The sequence below is a fragment of the Carassius auratus genome, chromosome 18, assembly GCF_003368295.1.
Source record: "Carassius auratus strain Wakin chromosome 18, ASM336829v1, whole genome shotgun sequence".
In the NCBI taxonomy this organism is placed as follows: Eukaryota; Metazoa; Chordata; class Actinopteri; order Cypriniformes; family Cyprinidae; genus Carassius; species Carassius auratus.
In genome coordinates this window covers 5188092-5212989 of record NC_039260.1, presented here as the reverse complement: position 1 = coordinate 5212989, position 24898 = coordinate 5188092, and the positions used below count along the sequence as shown (strand labels likewise).

The following is a 24898-nucleotide window of genomic DNA, read 5'->3' as shown; positions in this document are numbered from 1 at the left end:
AAAAAACTGTTGCAGTATAAGAGTACATGGATTTAAATTCTGAAACAGAACAACTTTTTAGCCTTATATTGAATCTCATAGGTGTTATTCCTGTCCGGTTGTTGTTGTAGTGTCTTGATCCAGTTACCAGTGCACTGAATCATGGTTTTTGCAATGTGGTCACAGAGAGTTGGTGATTCTCAGTACTAGAAGTTAGCCATGTAGTAAAGCAAAAATGAGCTATGCAGTCTCATTCATGAACGCCAATGCAACACCACCCATACTTCTTACCAAATCCCTTTTCTCAAGCAAGGGCCTGGGGTCGTCCTTAGCTTGAAGCTGATTGGCTATTTGCTCAGCCAGTGAGCTCACACCCCCTGTGTACATCTTTACATAGCGCTACAGATGGTGAACAGAACAAAAAGGTTTTTAAAAGCATAAATGGTTGAAACCCGAGCGAGATGCTGTAGCAATTTTCACGACTATGGAAAATATAAAATAAATAAAAGTTCAATTCAGATGTTCTTGCATGGTTATTTGTGTAGATGACAGAAGGCACAAAGTGTAATTCAGCTCAAATCAATTTAAAGTGCTAAAACAGGATAAGGCAGTCAAAGGAAAACTGTTAGGTTGAACGTTTTATCTCACTTAATTTAACTTTGACCTCATAACATGCTTAAAGCAATTAAAAACCAAGCAGTCACGTTGTGAAAAAAACCTGTTAATTAAAACAAAAGCCTTCAACATAAAATTAAACTGTTTATATATATACACATATGTGAAGATGCAAACTTATTTATCAGCATCTCCTTAAATTCGCTTCCTGGTCTTTTAACAATCTTGCTTGAAGCAGGTTAAATTCAAATTCAATTCAATATCTCAATCTAGTATGAACATGCAGATCAGTTTCCAAAAATAGTTTGTATGCAGTTCATGAATATAGGTCAGATCCAGCAAACTGCGATGTTATAATGTTTGGCAACATACAGTCAATTTTTGTTGCATTTCAATATTGTCAGCTACACACACATGAAAGACACCTCAGACATGTACAGAATGGCAGCTCTCCTCCAGTAACAGAGTGTGTCTGAAAGTGTTAGAAAAACATCCATGCTAACACACGACTCCAGAACACAGCAGTCACTAGATGAATCATTGCTACCTGTCGGAAAGAGCTGGGAGAGTGCAGAGGGCTAACAGAGCTCACATCACACGCTCTGTACCACTGCTCTGTGAAGAAGTGTGAAGCCTTTTTCTTAGACTTTGAAAGAGGTAGAGACAGAAAGAGAGATGAGGGATGTAAAGCCAAGATGACAGAAACAGCTATTAGGTAGACAAAAAAAAAAGAAAGAAAACTAGAAGTCTGTAATCTTAAAAGAAAATACAGCAAGTTACCGTATTTTCCGCACTATAAGGCGCACCTTCAGTGAATGGCCTATTTTAGAACTGTTTTCATATATAGGGCGCACCGGATTATAAGGCGCATAGAATAGAAGATACTGCAGTCAAACGTTTGACTGGGTTTGCGTTATGCATCCACTAGATGGAGCTGTGCTAAAGGGAATGTCAACATTTTGACAGAGCGCCTTGATCCATATATAAAGGCGCTCCGGAATATAAGGCGCACTGTCGTTTTTTGAGAAAATTAAAGGCTTTTAAGTGCGCCTTATAGTGCGAAAAATACGGTAAATTCAAGTTTACCTTCACTAACAGCACCCACAAATAATAAGTGCTTACAATAACAGTATTTACAAGTCTATGGGGCAAGTGTAGAATTCACACACTTCAACTTTGATAATAATAATTACCCTTTCTTGAGCAGTAAATAAGTATATGATTTCTAAACGATCATGTGACCCTGAAGACTGGAGTAACAATGCAGAAAATTCAGTTTCGCCATAACAGGAATAAATTACTGGCAAAATAACTATTTATTAAACAATAAGCAACAAGAGGGATTCGAACACAATGACTGTTTTACCTGTGAACACAACATGAAAAGGAGCTTTAAGCTAGAATATATATATATATATATATATATATATATATATATATATATATATATATATATATATTTTTTTTTTTTTTTTTTTTTTGTGAAATCTATGTTGTGATGAGGCCAAAAGACCACTTAACTGCTAAAATCCATCAACGGTTTAAGGCTGTGCATGAAAAAATAAAATAAAAATAAAAATAAGTGTTAAAAAATAAGGACACCCGGTGCTAAGAGTTCACCTTTGGCTTTGCTGGTTTGTCTTTAAACTGAGAGGCTAACCTCTCCGTTCTCTCCTGAATGCTGGGGATGTGTAAAGGCAAGTGATCATCAGAACGCAAAATCTCCCTCTGCTGTGAGAGAGATGCAGTCTTAAGTCATTATATTAGGACAAGGAATATCACAGTTTTCTGCAATACTGTGAATAAAATCCATTAGGAAAGACTTTTTAGTTGTGTAGAGTTATGTATAAAGCATTCACACCATCATAGGTTAGAGGAACTGTGTGTTTTAGGTATCTCTCCATGCTCAGGCAGGGCTACCTGATGCTGGGGGTCAGAAGGGTAGAAGGGTTGCTCTGGACTGAGGCCGTGGGTCAAAAGCCACTGCTCAATAAAGAACTGTGACGGCTTTTTCATAACCTTCACAAAGAAAGATGCGAGGGAATAAAAATATAACTATTACATTCAATATGTTTGGAAAAAGGCATAAATATTCAAGATAACTCAAAGCCACAACTTGGTGTCATTATTGTCTTTAAACTACTTTAAACAAACATTTTATTCCTGTAATTTACTCCACCAGCAGAAACTGTTTGGTTACCAAAATATCTTATATAAAAAAGAAACTCAAAGTAGTTTGGATCAACTTAAGGGTGAAGAAATGCTGAAAAATTTTGGGTGTACTACCCTTTTAAGAGCATGCTTTTTTTTCCTTTTTTTTTTTTCGCACGAATGGTTCTACCTGTGGCTTGTCCTTCCTGTCAGGCTTGCCTTTAAACCTAGCGACTAGAGTGTCCATTCGCTCTTGAATGTTAGGGATATGCATGGGCTCTGGTTTGTCCACATTAGGCAGGTTATCTTCCTATAAACAGAAAGGCTGATGAAACTCTTTTTGGGTTTGAAATCTTATCTGTGTATAGTTTTGTAGAGTGCTGCAGCAGTGACCTCAAACCCCAGACGACCAATACTTCATGGGTTCCCTTGAAATTTTCCTTTGGGTTTTTATTACAGAGTTTTCTAATTCATGAGTGAAATATAGCCTGTCTGTGTTCAACATAACTTACACTTGGACATTTTGTTGTACAATGTAAACTGTACACACTCACACCTTAAATATTATGTTACAAACAAACAGTTATATTCATTTTTAACACAAAATGTGTGTGTGTAATATATGTTGTAGAGTAAAAGGTCCATGTATCATCAATTTATATTTATCACAGACCTTCTTTTACTCCTACCCTGAAAAACCCATTGATACATATACTGAAAATGCATGCACGTTCACGAAGATGTAATGGAAGTTACAAATCTTCAAAAGATTTTTTTTTGGCAAAGTTTTAGGAAAGCCCCATGCAGATGTCATGGTTACCCTGTAATAGATTGAAGGGTCCTGGATCTCATTCTCTTCATCATCATCACCACCATTACACTTGTTTATCTCTGACTGGTTAACATTATGCTGCAAAGAACAGACATAAATCAGTCCCACCCTATCATTAGCTAGAAGATCTCAGACTAAACGAACAATCAAAACTACAAGAGTAACACAAAAATGCAACGAAAGCATGGTGGTCCATTCCAGTATTTTCATTAAACTGATGCCAACCAAAATGCAATTTCAACTTTATCAAACTCCATAAGACACAATCACAACTTTTTGGTTTTTCAGAACTGCACAAAAAATTCCATTTCAGGTTTAGGTAAATTGGTCATGTGTAAAGATGTGCAAATACATACTTTCAAAACGGACAAGACTGACTGAATAATAAATGTTTTATTATATATAAATACTCAATATAATATTTAACCAAAGCTTAAAATATTAAAACGAGGAAATCATGTCTAAAAAAACATGGTTATATGATGGTTAATAAATAAACTAAATGTAATAATTAAATTGCAATAAATTTATCAAAATTACAAAAAAAAAGACACTTTATAATGCTTAAATAAAAATAAAAAATGGAGTTGAACTTTTTATCTAAAAATTCTGAAAAAATTAAACAAAAAAAATGGATAAAATTTTGATTAATCAGAAAAAAAAATGGATAAATCAGCACCAAATCAGCATATTTGCTTTATTTTATAAAAGCCTGATGTGAGCCAGAATCAAGCCTGGAGCATGAAGTTATTTAAAAATAAAAAATGATGGATGAATATATGAAGTCATATAATAATAGTGTCAAAATAGTTTTACTTCTTCTCCTTAAATCTACTTTAAGAATATTTGAAGTTTTTCAATATTTTTTTTCCTGTGTGCTCTTTGTATAATTGCTTACAGAGATCAAACTGTTGAAGTATATTGTGAAAAATGTTTAATATGCCAGGAGGATTGCTCAATACATTGATCTAGACAAAAAACTAATTTCAAGAGACTGCAAGAGCAGACATTGTTAAAACCAGCCCCTGTGAGAGATGCTAAGGTTAGTACAGGAAGACCGGAGAGTGTCACCTGTGCGTGTGGAAGAAGCGATGAAGAGAATGAGGAAGATGAGGGTGAGGAAGAAGAAAGGAGAATGGTTTTCTTAGGGCAGCTCCTCAAGACCTCAGTCCCGCTGCTGGCCTTCAGAGAGACGAGAGAGGAGAAACCTGTTCACATAAATGCAACACCTCACACACTCCTCGTATTAAAAAAACCTGATAATACCATCCAAACATCCAATCACCTACTACACACAAACACAACCGCAGTGATGAGAGACAGGAACGTTGTGTTAGAGAACAAACAGTGACCAAAGAGAAGCAGAAAAACACAGCTGATAATCAAACCCAGTGACTTTAGTGACACTTAACAAACACACAGACCTCCCATGCACATGGAATGTCTAACAAAGCTAGCAAAACCACATCTGAACTCCTACAATCTGAGAACGAGGAATACCAAAGCACCAGAACAATAAGCAAAGCGATCCGGCTCATTCGTCTCAATCAAACTGGAAATGCAAACAAAGAGCACCAAAGCACAGTGTGGAAAGATATGCCTCTAGGTCTCCGATGCATGAACACATCTAGTCAAACAGGAAACTAACAACAGAAGACAAGTACACAGGGGACTGTATAATCAGCTCATGGGACTACATTAACTACAGTAACTGCTCGTTTACTACACAAGGAAGGACACAGGACACTATATGATAAATGTAAAAGCAATGGCTCTTTTCTACAGCGGTGTACCTGCTCCTGTTTGATGGGGAGAGTTTGACACTTCAGTCTTTCTTTATAGCGGAAACTCATCTGCTCTTGTAACTGTGTGCGCCTCTGAATACAAGCATAAAAGATGAATTTAAGGCGTCATGTTTTTCCACTCACACTTATTTCTCGCATTAAAACAATTGGAGACAAACTTGGCTCACCAACTAATCTTAATAAACCCAATTATAGACTTAAGTGACTTTAAAAGTTTGGGGTCAGTATTGCATTGGATTCTATTGTACAGTATTTATGTAATGACCTGTAATTAGCTAGCATGCATTTAATTGATAAAGGTGACAAAGACATTTATAATGTGATGATTTTTAAATGTTCTGATAATGATAGTAATGATAACACTGATAATAACAAAAAAACATTTCTGTAGCAGCAAATCAGCAATATACGAATGATTTCTGAATGATCACGTGACAATGAAGACTACGGTTTTTACTGTACTTTGGATTAAATAAATTTAGCCTGGGTGAGCATTAGAGAACTTCCAAAAACAATCTTCAAAAAGTATCTTATTGAACAAACTTTTGAAAAGTAACATTTATCATGACGTGAATGAAAACAAAACTATAAAAGGAAAAAAGTATTTTCTGTTAAATTTCTTGCAGTACTGAGGGAAGATTATATTTTGATACTGAATGACAAATACTCAGGTATACAGCAAAATGAATTTCTGTATGGCAACAAGAATTGTTTCTAGCACAGCTCATCTTTTTGACTTCAATTTAATCTTTTTAAAATCTTTTGACCTCAATTTTGTTCATGTCAAATAAAAGACCTATAAGGCTACTTCAACTCAAACAGACAAGAAACTAGCTTTTGAAACCGCATAAAGACTAAATGAAGAAACGTACATGTGAGACATATTACAAGTTTAGTTAAGACCCAGCTCATTTAGTCACAAAGACAATAACAAATATGGACGAGTAGAGAGGTAAAGTAGGTTGGTGGGATCTATGACCATGGGATTGTACTACACTCTTTACCTTCCTCCATGCAGGGACTGGAGCCAGCCGCACTGACTCCTTCAGAGAGGGGGTCAGTATGAGCCCCAGATCAGGCATGGAGTCCCCCTGTAACCAGCGAAGTGACCAATGAAAATAGAGGAAGTGCCAAATCCATTAACATCCATTGGAGTGAGAAAGATAATGGAAAAGAACAGAAATGATAAATTTAGGATAGGCATGCAGAAAAACTGAAAGTGAATGACTGAACTGTGACCAGGAGTTTGAAACTAATTCATGCAGGAAGTAGAAGAAAACAGATGAATGAGCAGACATCCAAATGAGTCAGACCACAGACACCTGAGAAAAACACGACCGTTTAAAAGCTTGGGCTCAGTAAGATTTCAGATTGTTTTCAAAGTTTTGTTTATGCTCACCAAAGCTGCTTTTAAGCAGTAAGAGAAATATGGTTACATTTTAATAAATTAAAAAAAATAATAAATTACATTTAATGGGATGGCAACACAAAACAAGTCTTAAAATCAATGAGGTATATTTTTAGCAATAGCCAAAAAAACAACTAAATTACAGATTTTTCTTTTATGCCTAAAATCATTAAGATATTAGGTAAAGATCATTTTGCATGAAGAAATTTTGTACATTTCTTACGGTAAATATATCAAAATGTATTTTTGAATTCGTAATATGCATTACTAAGAATTCATTTGGACAAATGTAAAGGCAATTTCCTCAATATTTCGATTTTTTTTTTTTTGCACCCTCAGATTCCAGATTTTCAAATAGTTCTATCTCGGCCAAATATTGTCAGATAAACCATACATCAATGGAAAGCATATTAATTCAGCTTTCAAATGATGTTTGATCTTCAAAAATCACTTAAAAAAAATAAAATTTAAGACTGGTCACATTTGAATAGAAAGTTAAAAAGAAGAGCATTTTTTTGACAACTTTATACTGTCATTTTTGATTGATTTATTGCATTCTTTCTGAATAAATGCATTCATTTTTTAAAAACATTTTTACTGACCCCAAGCTTTTGAACGGTAGTATATAGATAACCCTTTATCTTGCATGGCTCCAGTAGATAACAGTGTCAAACACATCAGCCTCACATTGCTGCAGAGCACAAAGGGTTTCGCTTCCTATAAAAAGCTCCCAAATCCTCGCCCATGCCAGTCATTCCTGCTGCCTACTCCATTAGAATGGATCACAGCATGAATCAGAGTTAGTTTTCCTCTATAAACCTGATCATTTCAAACAATCCCACCATGCTGTGCACTTCAAGCATCAAGTAACAGCAGTTTATGACTAGATTCATCTCGCTTGGTTTAACAAACCTGGTCTTTATAACCGCATGTGCTTTTATGCTTCCCACATAAATAAATAGCATTGCAAAAAAAAAAAAAAATGAACGCTGATTCACAAAATGATATTGTAACACTGCCCACCAAAAATCAGTTGTCATTTTCATGTGGTATTTTGCCTATTTCCTGGTAAGTAAAGGTTCATTTTTAGCTTATGTTTCTACAGATTGAAGGGATAATATACAGTCTAGTGTTATTGTTAACAAACTGATCAATTAAAAAATGAAAGTAAAATAGAAGAACTAATCAAATTGAAAACACAAAATTAAACTAAATAAAAACTGAAAATATAAAAATAAAGCTAACTCAAAATATGAATATCACTGGTACAGTCAGAACAACAAACATATTGCTGCAAATTTTGCTACAACAAAGCAGTGTTGCTGAAAATGATGCTTTTTTGCACTTGTTATTTTAAGAATTCACAAATGAAAGTCCATAGTCATTTTAGGCACAAAAACACAAATTCTGACCCACCTGTCGTTTGAGACCGGTGGACTGCGTCGGGGCGTTCTCCTCAAACTTCGCCAGCAGCTGTGTGGCCATCGACTTCACTTTGTTGCTGTTCGCTGCTGCAGCCGAGTCAATTTTACGTTCTGCCAGAGCAGTCGCTATAGACGGCCTGTCGTCTCTGTTAACCCTCTGCGACCCTTCCTGTGATGGTGGAGAATAGGAATGACTTTAGACAAGTACAGGATTTAGACAACTACATACAGTTAGGTCCATATATATTTGGACACAGGCAATTTTTATTATTTTAGCTGCTTACCAAAACCTATTCAAGTTAATTTTATATAGTTATATGACTATGGGCTTAAAGTGTACACTGAGCTTTAATTTGAGGGTATTCAACTCAAAATTGAAGGAAAAGTTAAGGAATACCTCCCCCCTTTTTTCAAGGGACCATAAGTAATAGGACAACTGACTCATAAGCTGTTTCATTTACAGACGTGGGCTATTCTTTACTTATTTATTTTTCAATTAAGCAGTTCTGGAGTTGATTTTAAGTGTGCTATTTGTTTTTGGAAATTATTGCTCTGAACCCACATCATGCAGTCAAAGGATCTCTCCATACAAATGAAATAAGACAATTATTAGGATTCAAAAACCAAACAAAACCATCATCAGAGAGATAGCAGGGACATTAAGAGTGGTCAAATCAACAGTCTGGTATATTCTGAAAAAAAAAATAAAAAAATACAACATCCAGCCAAGTGAAGGACAACTCTCCAGGAGGTAGACGTGTCACTGTCAAAGTCTACAATCAAAGCTGAAGTAGGTAACTTTTGTTAAAATGTATTTGTGAAACCTGTCATTATGTCCTGACAGTAGAATATGAGATAGATAATCAAAAAAAAAAAAAAATCAAGCTCCTGTGGCTCCTCCCAGTGGTCCTATTGCCATTTGCAGAACTTCATCACTCCCGGTAAGAAACAACCAATCATAGCTGCGGTCCATAACTTTTTTTTGTGTTCAAGATTTACAAAATGTATATAATAAGCGAGTACACCATGAATCCATTTTCCAAACCGTGTTTTTAGCCTGTCCTGAATCACTAGGGTGCACCTATAATAAGTGTTTATATTCGACTATCTTAGATTGCTTCGGGAGTACCGCGGCGGAGTAACCCAGTACCTTTGTGATTCTTCATAGACATAAACAGAGAGAAGTAGATCCGGCTACGATGTTCTTCCACAAGATGCAAGCAGCTCTGTTTATTAACCCCTAGAGCGTCAAAAGTTACTGACTGCAGCTTCAAGAGAAGACTTCACCAGAGCTAATACAGGGGGGGGTACACCACAAGATCCAAAATATACAACATCATCTGTGAAACATGGCGGAGGCAGTGTGATGGCACTGGGTTACTGGGGTTTAGTGATGATGTGACCGAGGACAGAAGCAGCTGGATGAATTCTGAAAGGTATAGGGATATACTCTCTGCCCAGACTCTATTAAATGAAGCAAAGTTGATTGGGCGCTTCATAGTACAAAAGGATGATGAACCTAAACATACAGCAAAAGCAACCCAGGACTCTTTGAAGTAAATAAAAAAAGTGGAATTTTCTGCAATGGCCAAGTCAATATCCTGATCTCATTGAGCATGTATTTCACTCTCTGAAGACAAAACTGAAGGCAGAAAAACCCAAAAACGAGCAACAACTGAAGTCAGCTGCAGTTAACTCACAGAGGAGGAAATACAGTCTCTGGTGAGGTCCATGAGTTCCAGACAAAATGAACATCTTATTTATGATTGTATTTCATTTTCCAATTACATTTGAGCCCCTGAAAATGGGGTGGGGGGTGGCTGTATATAAAAATGGTAGTCATTCCTAAATATATCTTTGTTCAATCCCTTGAATTGAAGCTTAAAGTCTGCTCTTCTAATTCATCTTGATTGATTTCTTTTTAAATTCTGTTCTGGTGGTATACAAAGGCGAAATTGCAAAAATAGTGTCAGTGTCCAAATATATATGGACCTAACGGTACACAGTGTTGAACATCCATAGATCCAGCAAGATATGGCCTTACATCCTCTGATTGTCCAGTCTGGCTGGTCTTTCGTCTTTTCCCCAGTCCATCCAGTTCCTTTTCTTTTTTATCCTACACAGGGTTTGAGAGGAAAAGTTGAGATAACAAGAATCACTCTTTTTGCAGTATCAGAAAGAAACTTGACTACCTTGGGGTTTCGTTTGCGGGAGATAGCGATGCTTTGACCCAGTTTACTGAAGAACGAGATGGGTGATTTAGTGCTGGCAATCAACGCAGCCTTCTCTTCAGGGCTCATATTGTGGTTTTCTGAAAACACAAAAATATGAATAATAATTACTAATATCGATGGATGAATTGCATGCTAAAAAAAAGCATAAACACTCCTAATTCCTAACAAGTTTCTCTGGATGCATTATTATAGATCTACAACTCACCACCAGGTGGCACAGTGTCCTTGAACATCTCGTAGAACTGGCTGAGGTACATCACCATGGAAAGCTTGTCAGGCTCCACCACAACAGACATCTCCTTCCCAGTCATGATGGGAGAAATCCCAAACTCTTTTTCTGCCACGTCAAAACCCAACTGGGTGTTCTTCTCCATGTCTTTCTCATCCAATGAGTCAAAGTCACTGCAGTTACAAGATGTCACAACATGAGACTTCTCCATATCCCATAACCATGTTCTTTAGCAAGTTAGAAAAGATTTGAAACCATGACACCAGATAACACACATACTGTATAAAGAGCATGATCTACAAAGCAGTTTAATACATCCTTGAATCATTAATGTCACAAGTTTTTTTTGCTTGCTAGCAGCAGTTATTACTCAGTTGCTGCATACAACTGCATAAGGCTGTGGATCACACAAGCTTCACTGTCTGGACTCCAACTGCTGGTCGCCGCATCGCGTTAAACTTTAAAGTAGATTTTTTTGCTGCATTCCAAAGTCAAGCCTTCATTGCTCATAGTGTGTCAAACTGGCAACCATCATTAAAGGTTGCTTTACTGGTGCAAATCTACTAGTGTAAATCAGTTTCAGCATCAAAAATAAAATAGTTTAGCAAAGAACTACTACTTTGTTTTAAAAAAGTTCTATTTGAAAATATCCACATCATAGTGACTATGGTTCAAAATTTGGTGTCAGGTCAATGTTTTTTTTTTTGTTTTTGTTTTTTCAGCAAGGACATTAAATTGCTCAAAAGTTACGGTAAAGACATTTATAATGTTATTTATTTATGTTTTAGAGCCATATCAGCAACAATGCCTACATTCATAGCAACATTAACAGTATAATTTCAATCTTTTGTTTACAATAATAACATATTCTCAAGAAGAAATCACTATTAAAAAACATACAAGTAGCAATAATAGTACTGATTTAAAAAAATTATAATAAAAATAACACACACATACAGAATCTTTCAATTTAAATCAATAATAAAAATTCTAAAGTTCTTCCGGAAGAGACCTTTTTAAAAAAATATATGTATTAGAGTTTTTATTTATTTATTTTTTGAGGAAAAACGTAGTCTAATATCATTTAAAATTAAACATTCTATTAAAATGCGTTTCAAACTCAAAATATTCTTAAACACAAATCGCAAACTTTGTATAGTATATTGCATATAGTTTATATAATATATAGTGGTTCCAACATAAAAATCATGCAGCAAAAAGATCAACATTGATAGCAATAAGAAATGTTTCTTGAGCACTGAATCAGCTTATTAGAATGATTGCTGAAGCATCATGTGACTCTGAAGACTAGAGAAATGGCACCTTAAAATTTAACTTGCCAACTGGGTCAATTCACACAGTCTATTTTATAAACATTATCAGAAAAATATACTTCCTATAGTATGTATAAGAAAACTGAACTGATACACTGCATAAGTATCTGGATTGAGCTACTGAAGAAGGCTATTGTCGGCGTGTGGCATCCTCCTCAGAGACTTCCTCTAATGCTGCTTTACAAACACAAATGCACACTAGTTCAGCTGACAAACAACTCATAGGCAAAAGCTTTTAAAGGTCACTCAGCATCTGTTCTAATGGACAGTTATGATAATGTTAATGTGCGTCTCAATAGCTAATGGGGCTCTCAGCTGTTCTATGTGACAGAGCCCAGAGTAAGAATAACTACAGCACGAGTTCCTGGACTTTTACAAAACAGAAACTAAGCTATAAATATCTTATCAAAAGTAATGAGGTGAGGACAAATTAACTATCACAGCTGAAGAAACACTTAATATAAGCAATGACATTATCACTTGAAGGAGCACTATGTATGTTTTTGCTAACTCATATTCCACTGCTTAAAGGGACAGTTCACACAAAAATGAAAATTCTGTCATTATTTACCTAAAAACTGTATGAGCTTCTATCTTCTTTTGAATATAAAAGAAGCGATTTTAAAGAACGTGAGGAACCAAACAGTTGTTGGTCCCCATTGACTTCCATAAAAGGGAAAAAAAGTACTATGGCTGTCAATGAGGACCAAAAACTGTTTGTTTACCCACATTCCTCAAAATAACTTTTTTGTCGTGAAGGTTTGAAATAACATGAGGGGTCAGTAGATGATGAATTGATCTCCTGTCTACTCACACATGACTTGCACGTCTTTTCCGATTCAAGCTTATTTATTCTTTGCATGAACTGAATCTCTGATTCTCTGCAGGCAGAGTTTGTGTTCTAGTCCTGCATCTCTAAATATAGCACCATAATAACACAGAGCTTTTGTTGGGATCAGCATGTGGCATACTGCACTTACATGAGGTCTGGTCTGTATCGGTGGATGAGCGCGCACAGGGCCAAGCCGCTCTTCCAGGACATGGTGAGATCAGACACGCTGACACCTCTGTATCCCTCCGTCTGTCTTTGACACCAGTTCAGCAGCTTATTGGAGCGCACGATGGACTCTGATGGGGGAAAGCAAAGTCAAGTGGTGCCGAAGCAAGAATGTGCAGATTCAGTAACGGAATGTGCCAACATCCAATCGGATAGGAGTTAGTCACATGACCAGAGCAGAGTCTGAAGAACTTTCACGGTGCATTTAATTCCCTTTTGAGAGGTTCTAAAACATTCAAGACACCGACGGCATTGATAACAGTTCTCAGTTTGAGAAAATCCACAAATATTTGTTAGTGCATAGTTGCATTTAATTCTAAAGCGCTCCAAGAAAACTTTCCATTCCATGTCAGTTACACTTCTCATACAATAAACCGTACAAAGCTTGTTGAAATGTAGAAGCCTATGGAACATCATGCATTCGGATTAGAGTCGTCCACAAAATTACCTTGCAATTGCTTCTCAAGCAGAATTTCTAGGATGAAAATAAATCAAATTATACACATTTACATTTGAGACTATCCAATGTAAGGAAAGACTAAATAAAAACATGGAAAATGTATGCATCCACAGCTGATGTGCAATAATAATGCGATACTAAATCTACCAACCATTTCTGGTGAGTTTAGGATTTGAAGAGTTGACCACATTCTCCATGTCGACACGCAAATCCCTGGTTTCTCCAGTATCTAACAGATGCCGTACCTGCAGACATTTATATTGTAAAACTAATATCGCCAATATCTAGAAAGCATGCAGAATGCAGATAAAATGGCAATATGTGCAAAAAGTGAGAGCAAATGAAGTGTTCACAAAATTAACTTATTTACAGATTATTTACTCAAAAGCCAAAAAAAAAAAAATTGTTAAAAAAAAAAAAAAAAAATGCGATACATGGTTTACATTTTGGAACACACCAATATTAAAATTAGAGCAGATAAGTACAGCAAATTAGTAAAATAAGGACAAATAAGCATTTTTTATTTGTTAGTTTTTTTGTTATAGCCAATAACTGATAAATAGCCAATATAAAAATTAAAAACATTGAAGCTATATATTAATTTTAAATACCAAAAGTGAATTTAGGGATCATGATATTACAAATGATTATGTACAGTATAATAGAGAGAGAGAGAGAGAGAGAGAGAGAGATAACTTGCAGCTGTGTTTTCTGACCGGTCAAAGTGCATAAACCCACCTGGTTGGGTCTCACTTGGTGAAGGCTGATGTTGGGGTACCGTGTAGTCGGGTCTACGCTGTACTGGCTAAAATTCTTGCTCACATTCTCTGGAGTCGTCTGAGGCAGCAGGCGATAGATACTTTCCCTGAAACCCAAAGGAGCCGGGCTTGTTTTCAGACCCAAATTCCCTTCATTTTGGCATTCATCCCTTTAGTGATGTCTCAAGATGAGACCCTAGAGACATCATGCAAACTACTTGTCCGTAAAACACTTCTGCTTCCCCACAAACACGCTGCTTAAATACAAAATGCTTTACCACTGTGAATTACCCTGCAGTATGCAGCTAAATAACAGTGCAGGAAGAAAACCAGCACCACAGTAAATGACAGCCTTAAGTGACTTGAGCTGTTTACTGCACAGTTTGAAGACACAATCACAGTCAACCTCATCATAAGTTCTGTATCACTCTGGATGTGTTTGGTATAACATCATATTACTCGTATTATCTTTACAGTACGCCAAAGGTTTAAATATTCAGACAAATCAGATAAAAATGCAAAATAATTGCATATATTTCCATCATCATATTTCCAATATCACATGAAAAACAACAACCATGTTTTTGAAAGCTTTATTATTGCATAATATATCTACATTTAGTAAATTTTTGCATTTAGCAGACGCTTTTATCCAAAGCGACTTGCAGTGCATTCAGGCTAGACTTTCTTTTTGACTAACATGTTCCCTGGGAATCAAACCCACAACCTTTTGCGCTGTTAACACAATGCTCTACCACTGAGCCTCAGGAACACTTGTTCGCCATTTTTAAAAACAGCATTCCATTCTGTGCATAGCAAGTCTTACCGTTCAGCAAGCACCTCCAAAGGGGAGCTTCCATGAGCCCAACTCCGCACCATCCACGCTGCATCCATGGCTGCCAAGAAGCCTCTTGCTATTCCAGTGCCCATCGGCCAGAATGGCTGTAAACACGCACACACACACACACACACACACACACACACACACACACACATACATCAGTCAACTTGTTTCTAATACACTAAGGCTGAGAATGAACAGCTATACACTTCATATTAGAAATCAGTCACCTTCTGTCTGGAACATGGAAAAAATGTTCTCACAGTCGCGGGCTAGCTAGTGTTACTGAGTGTGTTGTTTTAACTTTCATTACCACGGCTTCTGAAGTGGTGGTTTCAGATTTATGTGAGAAAATGTATTTTCATAAATTTAAATGTGTCGAAGAAAGATGTTGGAGAACGGCAAAAGCCAATTTTGCGGAACTTCATGGAAAAACACCATCTGGTTCTATTAAAGGAAGTTTTAACAAATAAACTCTCTTTCTGGACCATCTTATTTCTCTCCTCCACATCGGTTTTCCACTCACCTCTAGAAGGCTGTCCCCCACCAGGGCTACTAGCAGCTTATGGCCATTGCGCTGGCGGACGAGCGCTGCATTCTCTGAGGCGTACATACAGGTGAAGTCAAACATGGCAACGTCAGGTTGACCGTAATGGTTGATAGCAAAGTCCAGCTTAGGAAGCTGATGATTGGTAGAGAAATCTGCTGCTTCTCTGGCATAGGACAGCAGAGCCTTCTGGTCAACATTGGCCCTGGAGAGCAGCATTTCTGTGTCGGCATAGTCCTGTATAAGACGGGTATAAAAGCAATACAATTTGTTACAAATATTTATTTAAAATGTGTTTTCTTGAATTTTTTATATATTGTATTTAACATTTTGTGTATGTATGCATGCATGCGTGCATACACACACACACATATATATATATATGTGGGCTAAGGGCTGTCAGTTTAACGCATTTAACTTATGAAAAAATGCGATTCAAATATTTTAACGTTGTTAACGCAATGGCTCCGCCTTCAGATCTGTATGTCATCTTACATTTAATACAGTTGACTTGACAAATATGATGCAGGGCAACAACTCAATAAATGCAGTTATGCCGTAAAATTCAAGATATTGGTGAAAAAAAATCCCCTGTATGAGTTTTTGTCTCGTATTTATATTATACAATAAGCGATATCACACCAACAGCTAGAGTAGTATCAGACAAGTGCTGATTTTGTCCAGCACGAGTGCAAAAGTGGTTTTATACAACAGTAAAAACAAAGTTCTTAAGTTCCAAAATCTGTTGTTTTAAACACAATATTGTCTGTTTTTTCTCCGTTTTGTCAACAAAAATATTACCTAAAGCCACAGAATTGTTGTGCATCTCCAAGCAACAAAGTGGTTAGTTTCTGAATAAATCCTCGTTTTGAACAAATCAGGTGAATCAATTATTCAAAGGCCCATTCATAAAGAGAGCCATTTACTTCATTACTGAATTAATCAGCTGAATTTTTAACTCAAAAGACATTTACAACCACCAACTGGCAGTTTTAGTTTATCATTTAGATGTCGTCATTAAAAAAGGGGGGAGACTTTAAAGGGATGGTTAACCACAAATAATGTAAATCATTTACTCAAATGACTTCAATTGCATGAATGAAAACCATAGTTTATGTTAGGCCATGGCAGCCTAAACAATTTGTGTAATAAATTTTATGTTGAAATCAAATAAAATATTTCTAAAGCTACTACTAGTAATATCTAATTAATACTTTCTCAATTAACACAAAAAAGCCAAGACTTCACAATAAAATAAAAATTTACATACCGGTAATTAAATATACATAATATATTTTATTTAGGTAAAAAATACAATGACAAGTTTTGAGGTTTGTGGCATATTTTTGATAAGACGGCATTTAACAGAAACAGTCAAACTATTTATTTTTTTGGCACTGAGGAAAACATTTATTAAAAAAAAACTTTTAAAAGGCGGTTTTGATTTAAAACTACGCTCAAAGTTTTCTGCAACCGAAGAGCACCACGAGGCATATAATTCAGTCCTGAGTGGCCGTGGGTGTGGTAATGGGATAGCACTCTCAATGCGTACACTCATTTAAAATGGCTTTATTCTGAGTACCATTACAGTTAAAGCGTAATCCTGCATATTCAACAGCAGTGTTTTGGCCAGTGACAATGCAAAATACACAGTAAGCATCCCTCTCTTGCAACCTGTCTGGCTAAATTAATTGGTATCATTACGGTGCATCATTATATCAGTTGTATTATGCAAGAGTTTTTGTGTGAGTGTGAGAGAGAGGGCTGGGACTGAGGCTCCCTGTTAATGATTCAACAAACTTGGCAGTACTGGGAACAGAGCAGAAGAGCTCAATGTGAATAAAAGGGAAGAGACTGTCCGCACTAAGTAATGATTATTTACACTCCTGTGGCCTCCTAAAGGCAGAATTAAACACCTTAACTTTCAGAACTATATTTTATGCTGATTTTGTCCTCAATAAACTTTTCTTGTTATTATCAAATGTTTAAAACTGTTTTTTTAGTGGAAAACATGATCGATTTTTCTAAGGATTCTTTGAACACTATAGAACACAATTCAAAAATATAATTTTTTTCAACATTAAAAAATGCCTTTTGATAAATGTAATGCATCCTAAAACGTATTTCTTTCAAATAATTAATAACGTAACTTATCAAACCTTTGAAAGGTAGTAAATAATAATTAGCGGTTCTAGCTATGGTACTTTGGCATGCAACACCTAAAAGACACCTAAAACCAGATGTTTCTGCAGGGTTTAGATGGTTTAAGAAAAGTGTCAAAATCCACCTAAAACAAACCCGGCCAGCTAAAACAAGCTTCAGCTGTTTGTGCTTGTTTTTTCAATTCAAGTTTGTATTGCATTTCTAATCATCTGCCTTGAGCAGAGGTGTGCTAGTTCTTTACAAAGGGACAGAGAAAGGCAAACAGGAAGAGAAAGCGATAAAGAGGGAGGGAGAAGTGAGAATAAAAGAGTGGAGATTAGTTAGAAAACTGGTGCTAGTCAAACTCTTTGATCACTCACATGTAGAATAACGCCCTTCTCCAGCAGGCTCTGCTTTTTGGCAGTCATTACAAAGTAGTGCGTGTCATCCTTATAGTAGACAATGTTTTCCAGGTCAATTCCTGTGGAGGCAAACCAAAAGAGAAAAGACTAAATGAGCGATAAGTAGAGATGTGACAAAGCACATCAAGAGGGGAAAAAAATGGGGGACAGAGACAGAAAGAGGAAGTTGTTTGCATCCGTTCACAGATGTAATTAAGTTCCTTCTGTGCGGCAGATAATGCGCCCACTCCCTCCATCAACAGGACACAGAGAAAGAAAAGAATAACAGTGATTATACAACTCAGAAAACAGCAACAAAGTCTGCCAACTCAGCACAAATCACAGGGACAGCTCTTCAATACGAGATTCTTCAAATATTTGTTTCATACACCTCTGGATCTTCTAGAAGCACCACAAGAGCTTCTCTAAAAGTATTACAAGAGTTATTCTGTTAGCTATGAGCTGTAGCAGCTGTTCTTGCATCAAAGTCTGTGCTTATTGTACCTGTGGCTTCTCTAAGGTCCTGGAAGAACTTCTGGTTGAAGATGAAGGCTACTCCACTGATCTCCTCCACCTTTGCTTCTGCAGTCGTGTTGCGGTTAATGAAGTTAGCTGTGATAGCAATAGCCAGTTTGCCCCTAAACTCCTTCCTCCTGAAACCTGGAGATACAGCATAAACATTCATACATATGAACGCCAAAATATTTATGCAGATCATCAACAGATCGGAGAGACTTCCCATGACTAAAAACTGGATTTTACACATTTTAAAAAAAGGTGAGTGCTGCAAACCCATGCAAAGGCCACAACCCTTTAACTAGGTGGCTGCCAGTTTGTTACGAAGACTGATTGTTTCGAATGTGTTGGTTTGCAGTGGTTAGTGTTTTTATCAAAATCCATCCTATGCATATCTAGTGACCAGAAACTCAATGAGTGTCATTTTTAAAATGTGCATTACACCATTTAGTAACTAATTTCTTCTTTTTTTACTCATTTAACAGGCAAGCTAAGGACACATTAAACTGATCAAAAGGGACACCTACCTCTGTTCATGAGTTTGCACTGGCTGACCAATAGCTGCTCGCATAAAATGCAAGGTGATGTTTTGACTGATGTTTGCCTACAAACCCCCAGTTTACCTAAATTCACAACTTCAGACTGATGTGCACAGAAGCTTGCGTTCTGCAAGTGAAGGGCATATTACTGTGTCATCCCAAAGAGGCACAAATTCACTAGAGGTCATTCCATTCTGTTACTGTACCTCCTGGTGGAATGACCTGCCCCACTCACTTCACATCCGCATATTAGTATGATTTCTGAAGGATCATGTGACACTGAAGGCTGGAGTAATGGATCCTGAACACTTAGCTTTGCATCACAGAATTGAATTATATTTTCCAAAAAAGAAAAGTTAGTTTAATTGTAAGAATATTACACAATTTTAATAAATTCTGCCTTGGTGAGGATAAGAGATTTATTTGAAAACCATTTAAATCTTAAAAATGTACTACAAACATCTGAATGAGTGCAAGTCTACAAGATTTTTCACCCATTTTTGATTTGCCAAGTTTATTCATTCAAGTGTAAGCACACTTCTGCTGAATAGCTGCATGATCTGGGATGTCATTCATGTCTGCAGGACAAGTTACACACTGAGGTTTGTTCAAATACCTAGGCAAGCACCACTAATTATTTTTGTTCCTGTCTAGACAAGAACTAAAGATTCAAAGAGAGGACATTCTCAATTATGATTTTATATGAGGTGCTATATTCTTACCTGACAGCGTGTTTCTCCTCCCATCAGCCCCAATTATAACGTCGAACTCTAGCTCATTGACTGGATGTGTTCTGGGGTGGACCTCGGCTCTCCACCCAATTCCTGGAAAAACCAACAGCATGTTCAGCGATGACAGACAAGTCTTGGTTTCCAGTCAGGATATGCCTAGGCTCTTTAGAACTACTGGTATTTGTGTGGAAATAGAAACATACGAATGGAACTACTGAACTCTAGCACAGAAAGGACGTGAGAAACTGATCTTACTCTCATTCTCTTGGTCTTCTGGAGGCTCAATGAGGCCTTTGAACTCCACGTTGACGTGAATCTCGATGCCAAGGAGAAGAGCTACCTTTAAGAGCATCAGCTGCAACTGACGAATACCTGCAGTAAGAGATTACAGAAACCACTCCATTAATACATGGTATTAAAATCCACTTAAAATATGGACAAGCTTTCTAGAAAAGTTCCCCTGATTAGATGCATCACTTTCACTAGTCCAATTTATTTTCTTCTTGGCCAAAACTGTTCTATCTTGCTGGCAAAGTTTAATGACCTTGTTTTGGCAGGTTTTCCCCAACACATCCCACAATGATTACATGAGTAGGTGGCTATTTAACGTCTGGGATGAATCAGTATACACTTACTGGGAGTCCTTGAACACCTCGGAAGGTGGTTTGAGTAATTGAAAGTCTCCAATGTATGTATAACCCATCTACGTTTTGTGCTGTCCACTAGCGGTCATGTGTAATGGATGTCTGGATGTCAAAGTTAATTTCTCTCTAAAAGAAAAACAGTTTGATATACTACTTACTGATATGGTCGATGGCTCCAGCACAAAATTTGCCGTAGAACTTCTTGGCTCCAAGACCCCTCAGATCCTGAATGGTGAAAGGCCAAAGATGGAGCACATTGTTTCGGGAGAATGCATCCCTCTTCTCCAACAAAACCACCTTGGCTCCAAGGAAGCCCAGCTCTATGGCTGTACGCAAACCACATGGTCCAGCTCCAATGATCAGACACTGAGAAACAATTCATAAGGGGTAAAAACCTAATTATCAAGCCACAAAGTCCTTAAAGGATCTATTTTAAGCAATACCAGAACATTTCAAGTTTGAGAACTAATAACCAATACACTTTCTTTCACCCCAGGGAAACTTTCATACTTTGGTTTTGGCACAGGCCCTTCCTTTTTTGTATTTTTCGTGGCTGGCGCGCTTGTCTAACTTGGCCCAGAGAGCTTTGGCTTTCCAGTAGTTGAGCTTGGACTTGAGTTTGTGGTAGAACACACGGTATTCATTGGGCTTGAGCTCCAGGAAGTCACAAAGCTCTTGAAAAGCCTTGAGAGTGCCTTTGCAGGTGGTGGCCTGGACGAAACGGTCGAAGAGCACATGGGACTGATTCACCCCTTCTCCCACCACATTGACACCTCCATCTCCCATGGTCCCTTGACCCAACAAGTGGGGATTATGGGACAGGCCCCGTCCAGTTTACTCAGAGTCTCTCTGTTTGTGATTCAACTTCCGCCATAGGTCATATTCACCCTGAATGAAAAAAACAAACAAAAAAAACAACAAAATGTATCACATTTTATATATACATCACTGTGGCACATGTGGAAATGCAAAAAACTACGCAGAAGTAAAAAAATAATAATTTTGTATTAAATATTTTGGCTTATTTTGAAAAAGATGTTTTATTAATTATCAATGGGAGCACATCAATTAGTTTTTTTTTAACCATTTCAGATGACTTTGCCTAAAAATAAGTGCAGAAAATGCAACGAAAATCTGCAGAGTGCATCTATGCCTTCTTATTAGATTTTCATCAATGATAAAGAGATGATAACATTTAAATAAGCATGGCTTTAGCAGAAGGAGAGACATGGAAGCTTCCTGGTTTAGATGTTTCAGAAACAAACTATTTAAACAGGCATACCTCACTATCCAATAATCTGCAGAAACGATGTTAGAATAAAAAACTAAATCAGACAAAATAATATCATTTTATGGATCTAAACAGGGAGGTAAGAACAAAGCCAAGTCTAGTCTGTGATAAATGACAACATTTTAATTAAACTCTCTGAATAAAACAAGCATTATTACAGGATTAAGTTGCTGCCGACCTATTTCAGTATAGTGACGTACATTCAATTGAAATACAATATTGAATCAAGGGCAGGGTTTTATTTTAGTGTTCCTCGTCTCCAACTCACACTCACAGCAACCTAAATGTTGGAGGGACGTGGTTAAGGATATTCTGTGCAAGTCATCAAACTGACGTCATCACAGAAGGAATGCCATTCCAGAGCAGAAGCAAATGTTATTTTGATTAAAGATTACCAAGACAAAGTCTTTTTTTTTTGTTGATTAACTTGCATAGATTAATTGTTCACCTTAAGTCTAGCAATGTGTGCTAACAAAGCAAATGGAATCAATTTTGATTTCATGAGGACTTTAAGATATAACTTTATGTTTCTAAAGGGTAAGAGCATGATATAAACACAGTTATGCAAACATGTCTATAAAACGGGTTTTAAAACCCCCAAGATGAGGCAGGCGTGCAGGGTTGATGATCGCGCTTTGAAGACTCTGAAATGATCTGCACTTTTATTAGAATGGCTTTGTCTGTGGCCATTTTTAAGTTGTATTCTGGTTTAGCACTCTTTTTCCTTGTCCTATGTTTTGTTGCATGTTATAATGTAGGTTCTTTCCCCCTTCCTCTTGGTTTTACTGATTTTTACTTTTAATTGTTTTATTGCAGTTTTTATTCTGTTGTAAAGCACATTGTTCAACTCTGGTTGTAGTAAATAGTGCTATATAAATAAAATTGCCATTGCCATTAAAAGTTAACACCTTTCATCACCACAGAGTGGACTGCCAAAACCTTGTCTGGAAAATTTCCCATAGCCTAAAGAACCTAGAAGCTTTAATAAAGACTTAATACTAAACTTTAATAAAGCCGAGAATGCCCCATGCCCTTATCTCGGAGACAGTGCCCACAGCAAGTCTAATGAATGCACAGCAACCCAAACAGGAAATGCTGTAATATTGGAAGTTCATGCATCTACTGTGAAAGAGACACCCCAGACATGATAGACCAGCCACAGTACTGCATGAATAACAAAAACTACTGCTGACACCAAAACCGAATCAGGTGTGAAATAGTCTTGCATCACCAAACCTTGTTTTGGTCAACAACTGGCAATTGTAAAACACGTAAAGCAACCAAATACACTTTATTTTGGATTTAAATGGTGAGAAAGAGTCTCACAAATGCGTCTCTCAGATTGTTGCATTCTTCGATACAGAATGACAAAGACCAGATCTCACTGACATTGCCAACAAAGGGGGAAAAAGCCCAGAAATGCTGATGACCAAACATTTCAGCAACAGTGTGCATGAAACAGCTCAGAAATAATATTTTTAAAGCAAGATTTGCGGAAGTGGAGAAAAAAAGAATGTGGAGTAATCAAAAAAAAGTTTATGAATACATAATTCTAACTAATCAAAAGAACCACATTTAGACTTTTTCAATCTGCAACTGAAAGTGGCCACAAAGTTAACTGTCAGCCACTGAAATAGAACATCTAAAATATCACAAATTAGCAGTATGTCAAGGCCAAGGACACACACACACACACACACACACACACACTCCCCTTTAAATGAATTCAGACTTTCACACACTGCTAAGGTGTGGTCTAGATGAAGGAAATCTCCACCTCACAGAAAGCTGATGAAAAGGAAGGTAGGTGAAGGGTTAGTGTGAGGGCCCTTTCACTCGATTCCAGCTTTAGTGTGCTGTGAAAACACGCTCCTGACCTCACCTTTCTGAAACTGCTGTGCCAGCAACCAGCTCAACACCACAGCCAGCCGCTAAAAGCCTTAGTAAGGCCAAAAAGCCTCAAGACGTGATGTAATGATATCTGCCTTACATGTAGGGCTGTCATAACTATGACATTTTAATAATTCACATTTACATTCACACGGACATTATTTTGATTAGGTTTCACTGCTGTAAATATTAGCCTTTTAGATTGACTTAAAATTCCCTGACTGAAAAGGAATATTTGACTAACATTTACAAATCGCATATCTCCGTCGTCAGTTGATTCTAAAACAATGGAGACAGGCCTATTAGCATATGAAGTGTACAAAGACTTCATGTTTTCATATTTAACTAATGGATTTCAAAGTCATGAAGTATTTTGTCCTGTACATTTCTGTACACAAGTCAGCTGTCGCATTGGCGTTGATCACTGGAAAGGCGTGTGAATGCACTGCTGAGGCAGATGGATCTGGTTACCCGTTTCCTCTCTCCATTACTCTATGACACTACACTAATGCTTCAAAGGGTTGAACTTTTTTGCAAGGCAGCGGTCGGGTAAACAAATATGACACTGAAATACATTGACGTTCAAAGTACAGCTTATCTAACAAAAGCTGCTGAATTATGGAAAGAAAAATAGTTTGTTTTATTGCAGGGTATGCAGAAATTGACCCTTACAGGACAAATATAATTTTTATTTTTTGCTGGCTGTCCTCATGTGGCTTTAAAATCTGTTAGCCCCTGAAAGCAGAGAACCTCGGCATGTATATGATTTCAGAGAACCTCAGCAGCAAAGCTTGGGTTACACTGAATATCATGTGAACCCAGCTGTGTTATGTATCAGTGCGGACTAACCGGTTTAAAGCCCTCATGTAGTTACAACTAGAGATGTGCTGGTATTCCGTAATGCGATACATCACAGTAATGAATATGCCCGATATTGTTATCATGGCCACTTCTAAATACGGAGAATAATTATACATTATTAGTTACTCAGAATTTGGGATGCGTTTTAAGAATACTTTTCCCATCAACTGGTCAAAATGCACAACACTGCTGCTTAAAAGAGTGTGTGC

General features: G+C 37.0%; 1 protein-coding gene across 12 annotated transcripts in view; it reads right to left on the bottom strand.

The window, feature by feature from the left end:
- Positions 1 to 24898, bottom strand: part of mical3a (microtubule associated monooxygenase, calponin and LIM domain containing 3a) — a 67209-nt gene that overhangs the window by 29226 nt on the left and 13085 nt on the right. For 10 of the 12 annotated variants that reach the window (XM_026287211.1, XM_026287214.1, XM_026287204.1 and 7 more), the window contains exons 2-26: positions 21158 to 21535; positions 20806 to 21013; positions 20259 to 20375; positions 19995 to 20096; positions 18722 to 18877; positions 18197 to 18297; positions 15654 to 15911; positions 15113 to 15228; positions 14267 to 14393; positions 13680 to 13773; positions 13517 to 13543; positions 12992 to 13139; positions 10654 to 10850; positions 10407 to 10525; positions 10259 to 10330; positions 8207 to 8383; positions 6387 to 6473; positions 5371 to 5454; positions 4649 to 4759; positions 3566 to 3655; positions 2936 to 3055; positions 2515 to 2613; positions 2215 to 2325; positions 1142 to 1240; positions 271 to 378 (exon numbers count right to left, since the gene is read on the bottom strand). In XM_026287211.1, the coding sequence (XP_026142996.1) occupies positions 271 to 378; positions 1142 to 1240; positions 2215 to 2325; positions 2515 to 2613; positions 2936 to 3055; positions 3566 to 3655; positions 4649 to 4759; positions 5371 to 5454; positions 6387 to 6473; positions 8207 to 8383; positions 10259 to 10330; positions 10407 to 10525; positions 10654 to 10850; positions 12992 to 13139; positions 13517 to 13543; positions 13680 to 13773; positions 14267 to 14393; positions 15113 to 15228; positions 15654 to 15911; positions 18197 to 18297; positions 18722 to 18877; positions 19995 to 20096; positions 20259 to 20375; positions 20806 to 21013; positions 21158 to 21433 (3204 nt within the window). In that variant the 5' untranslated portion in view covers positions 21434 to 21535. The remainder of the gene's footprint in view (positions 1 to 270; positions 379 to 1141; positions 1241 to 2214; positions 2326 to 2514; positions 2614 to 2935; positions 3056 to 3565; positions 3656 to 4648; positions 4760 to 5370; positions 5455 to 6386; positions 6474 to 8206; positions 8384 to 10258; positions 10331 to 10406; positions 10526 to 10653; positions 10851 to 12991; positions 13140 to 13516; positions 13544 to 13679; positions 13774 to 14266; positions 14394 to 15112; positions 15229 to 15653; positions 15912 to 18196; positions 18298 to 18721; positions 18878 to 19994; positions 20097 to 20258; positions 20376 to 20805; positions 21014 to 21157; positions 21536 to 24898) is intronic. The other 2 variants (XM_026287212.1, XM_026287213.1) reach the window with 1 other exon arrangement.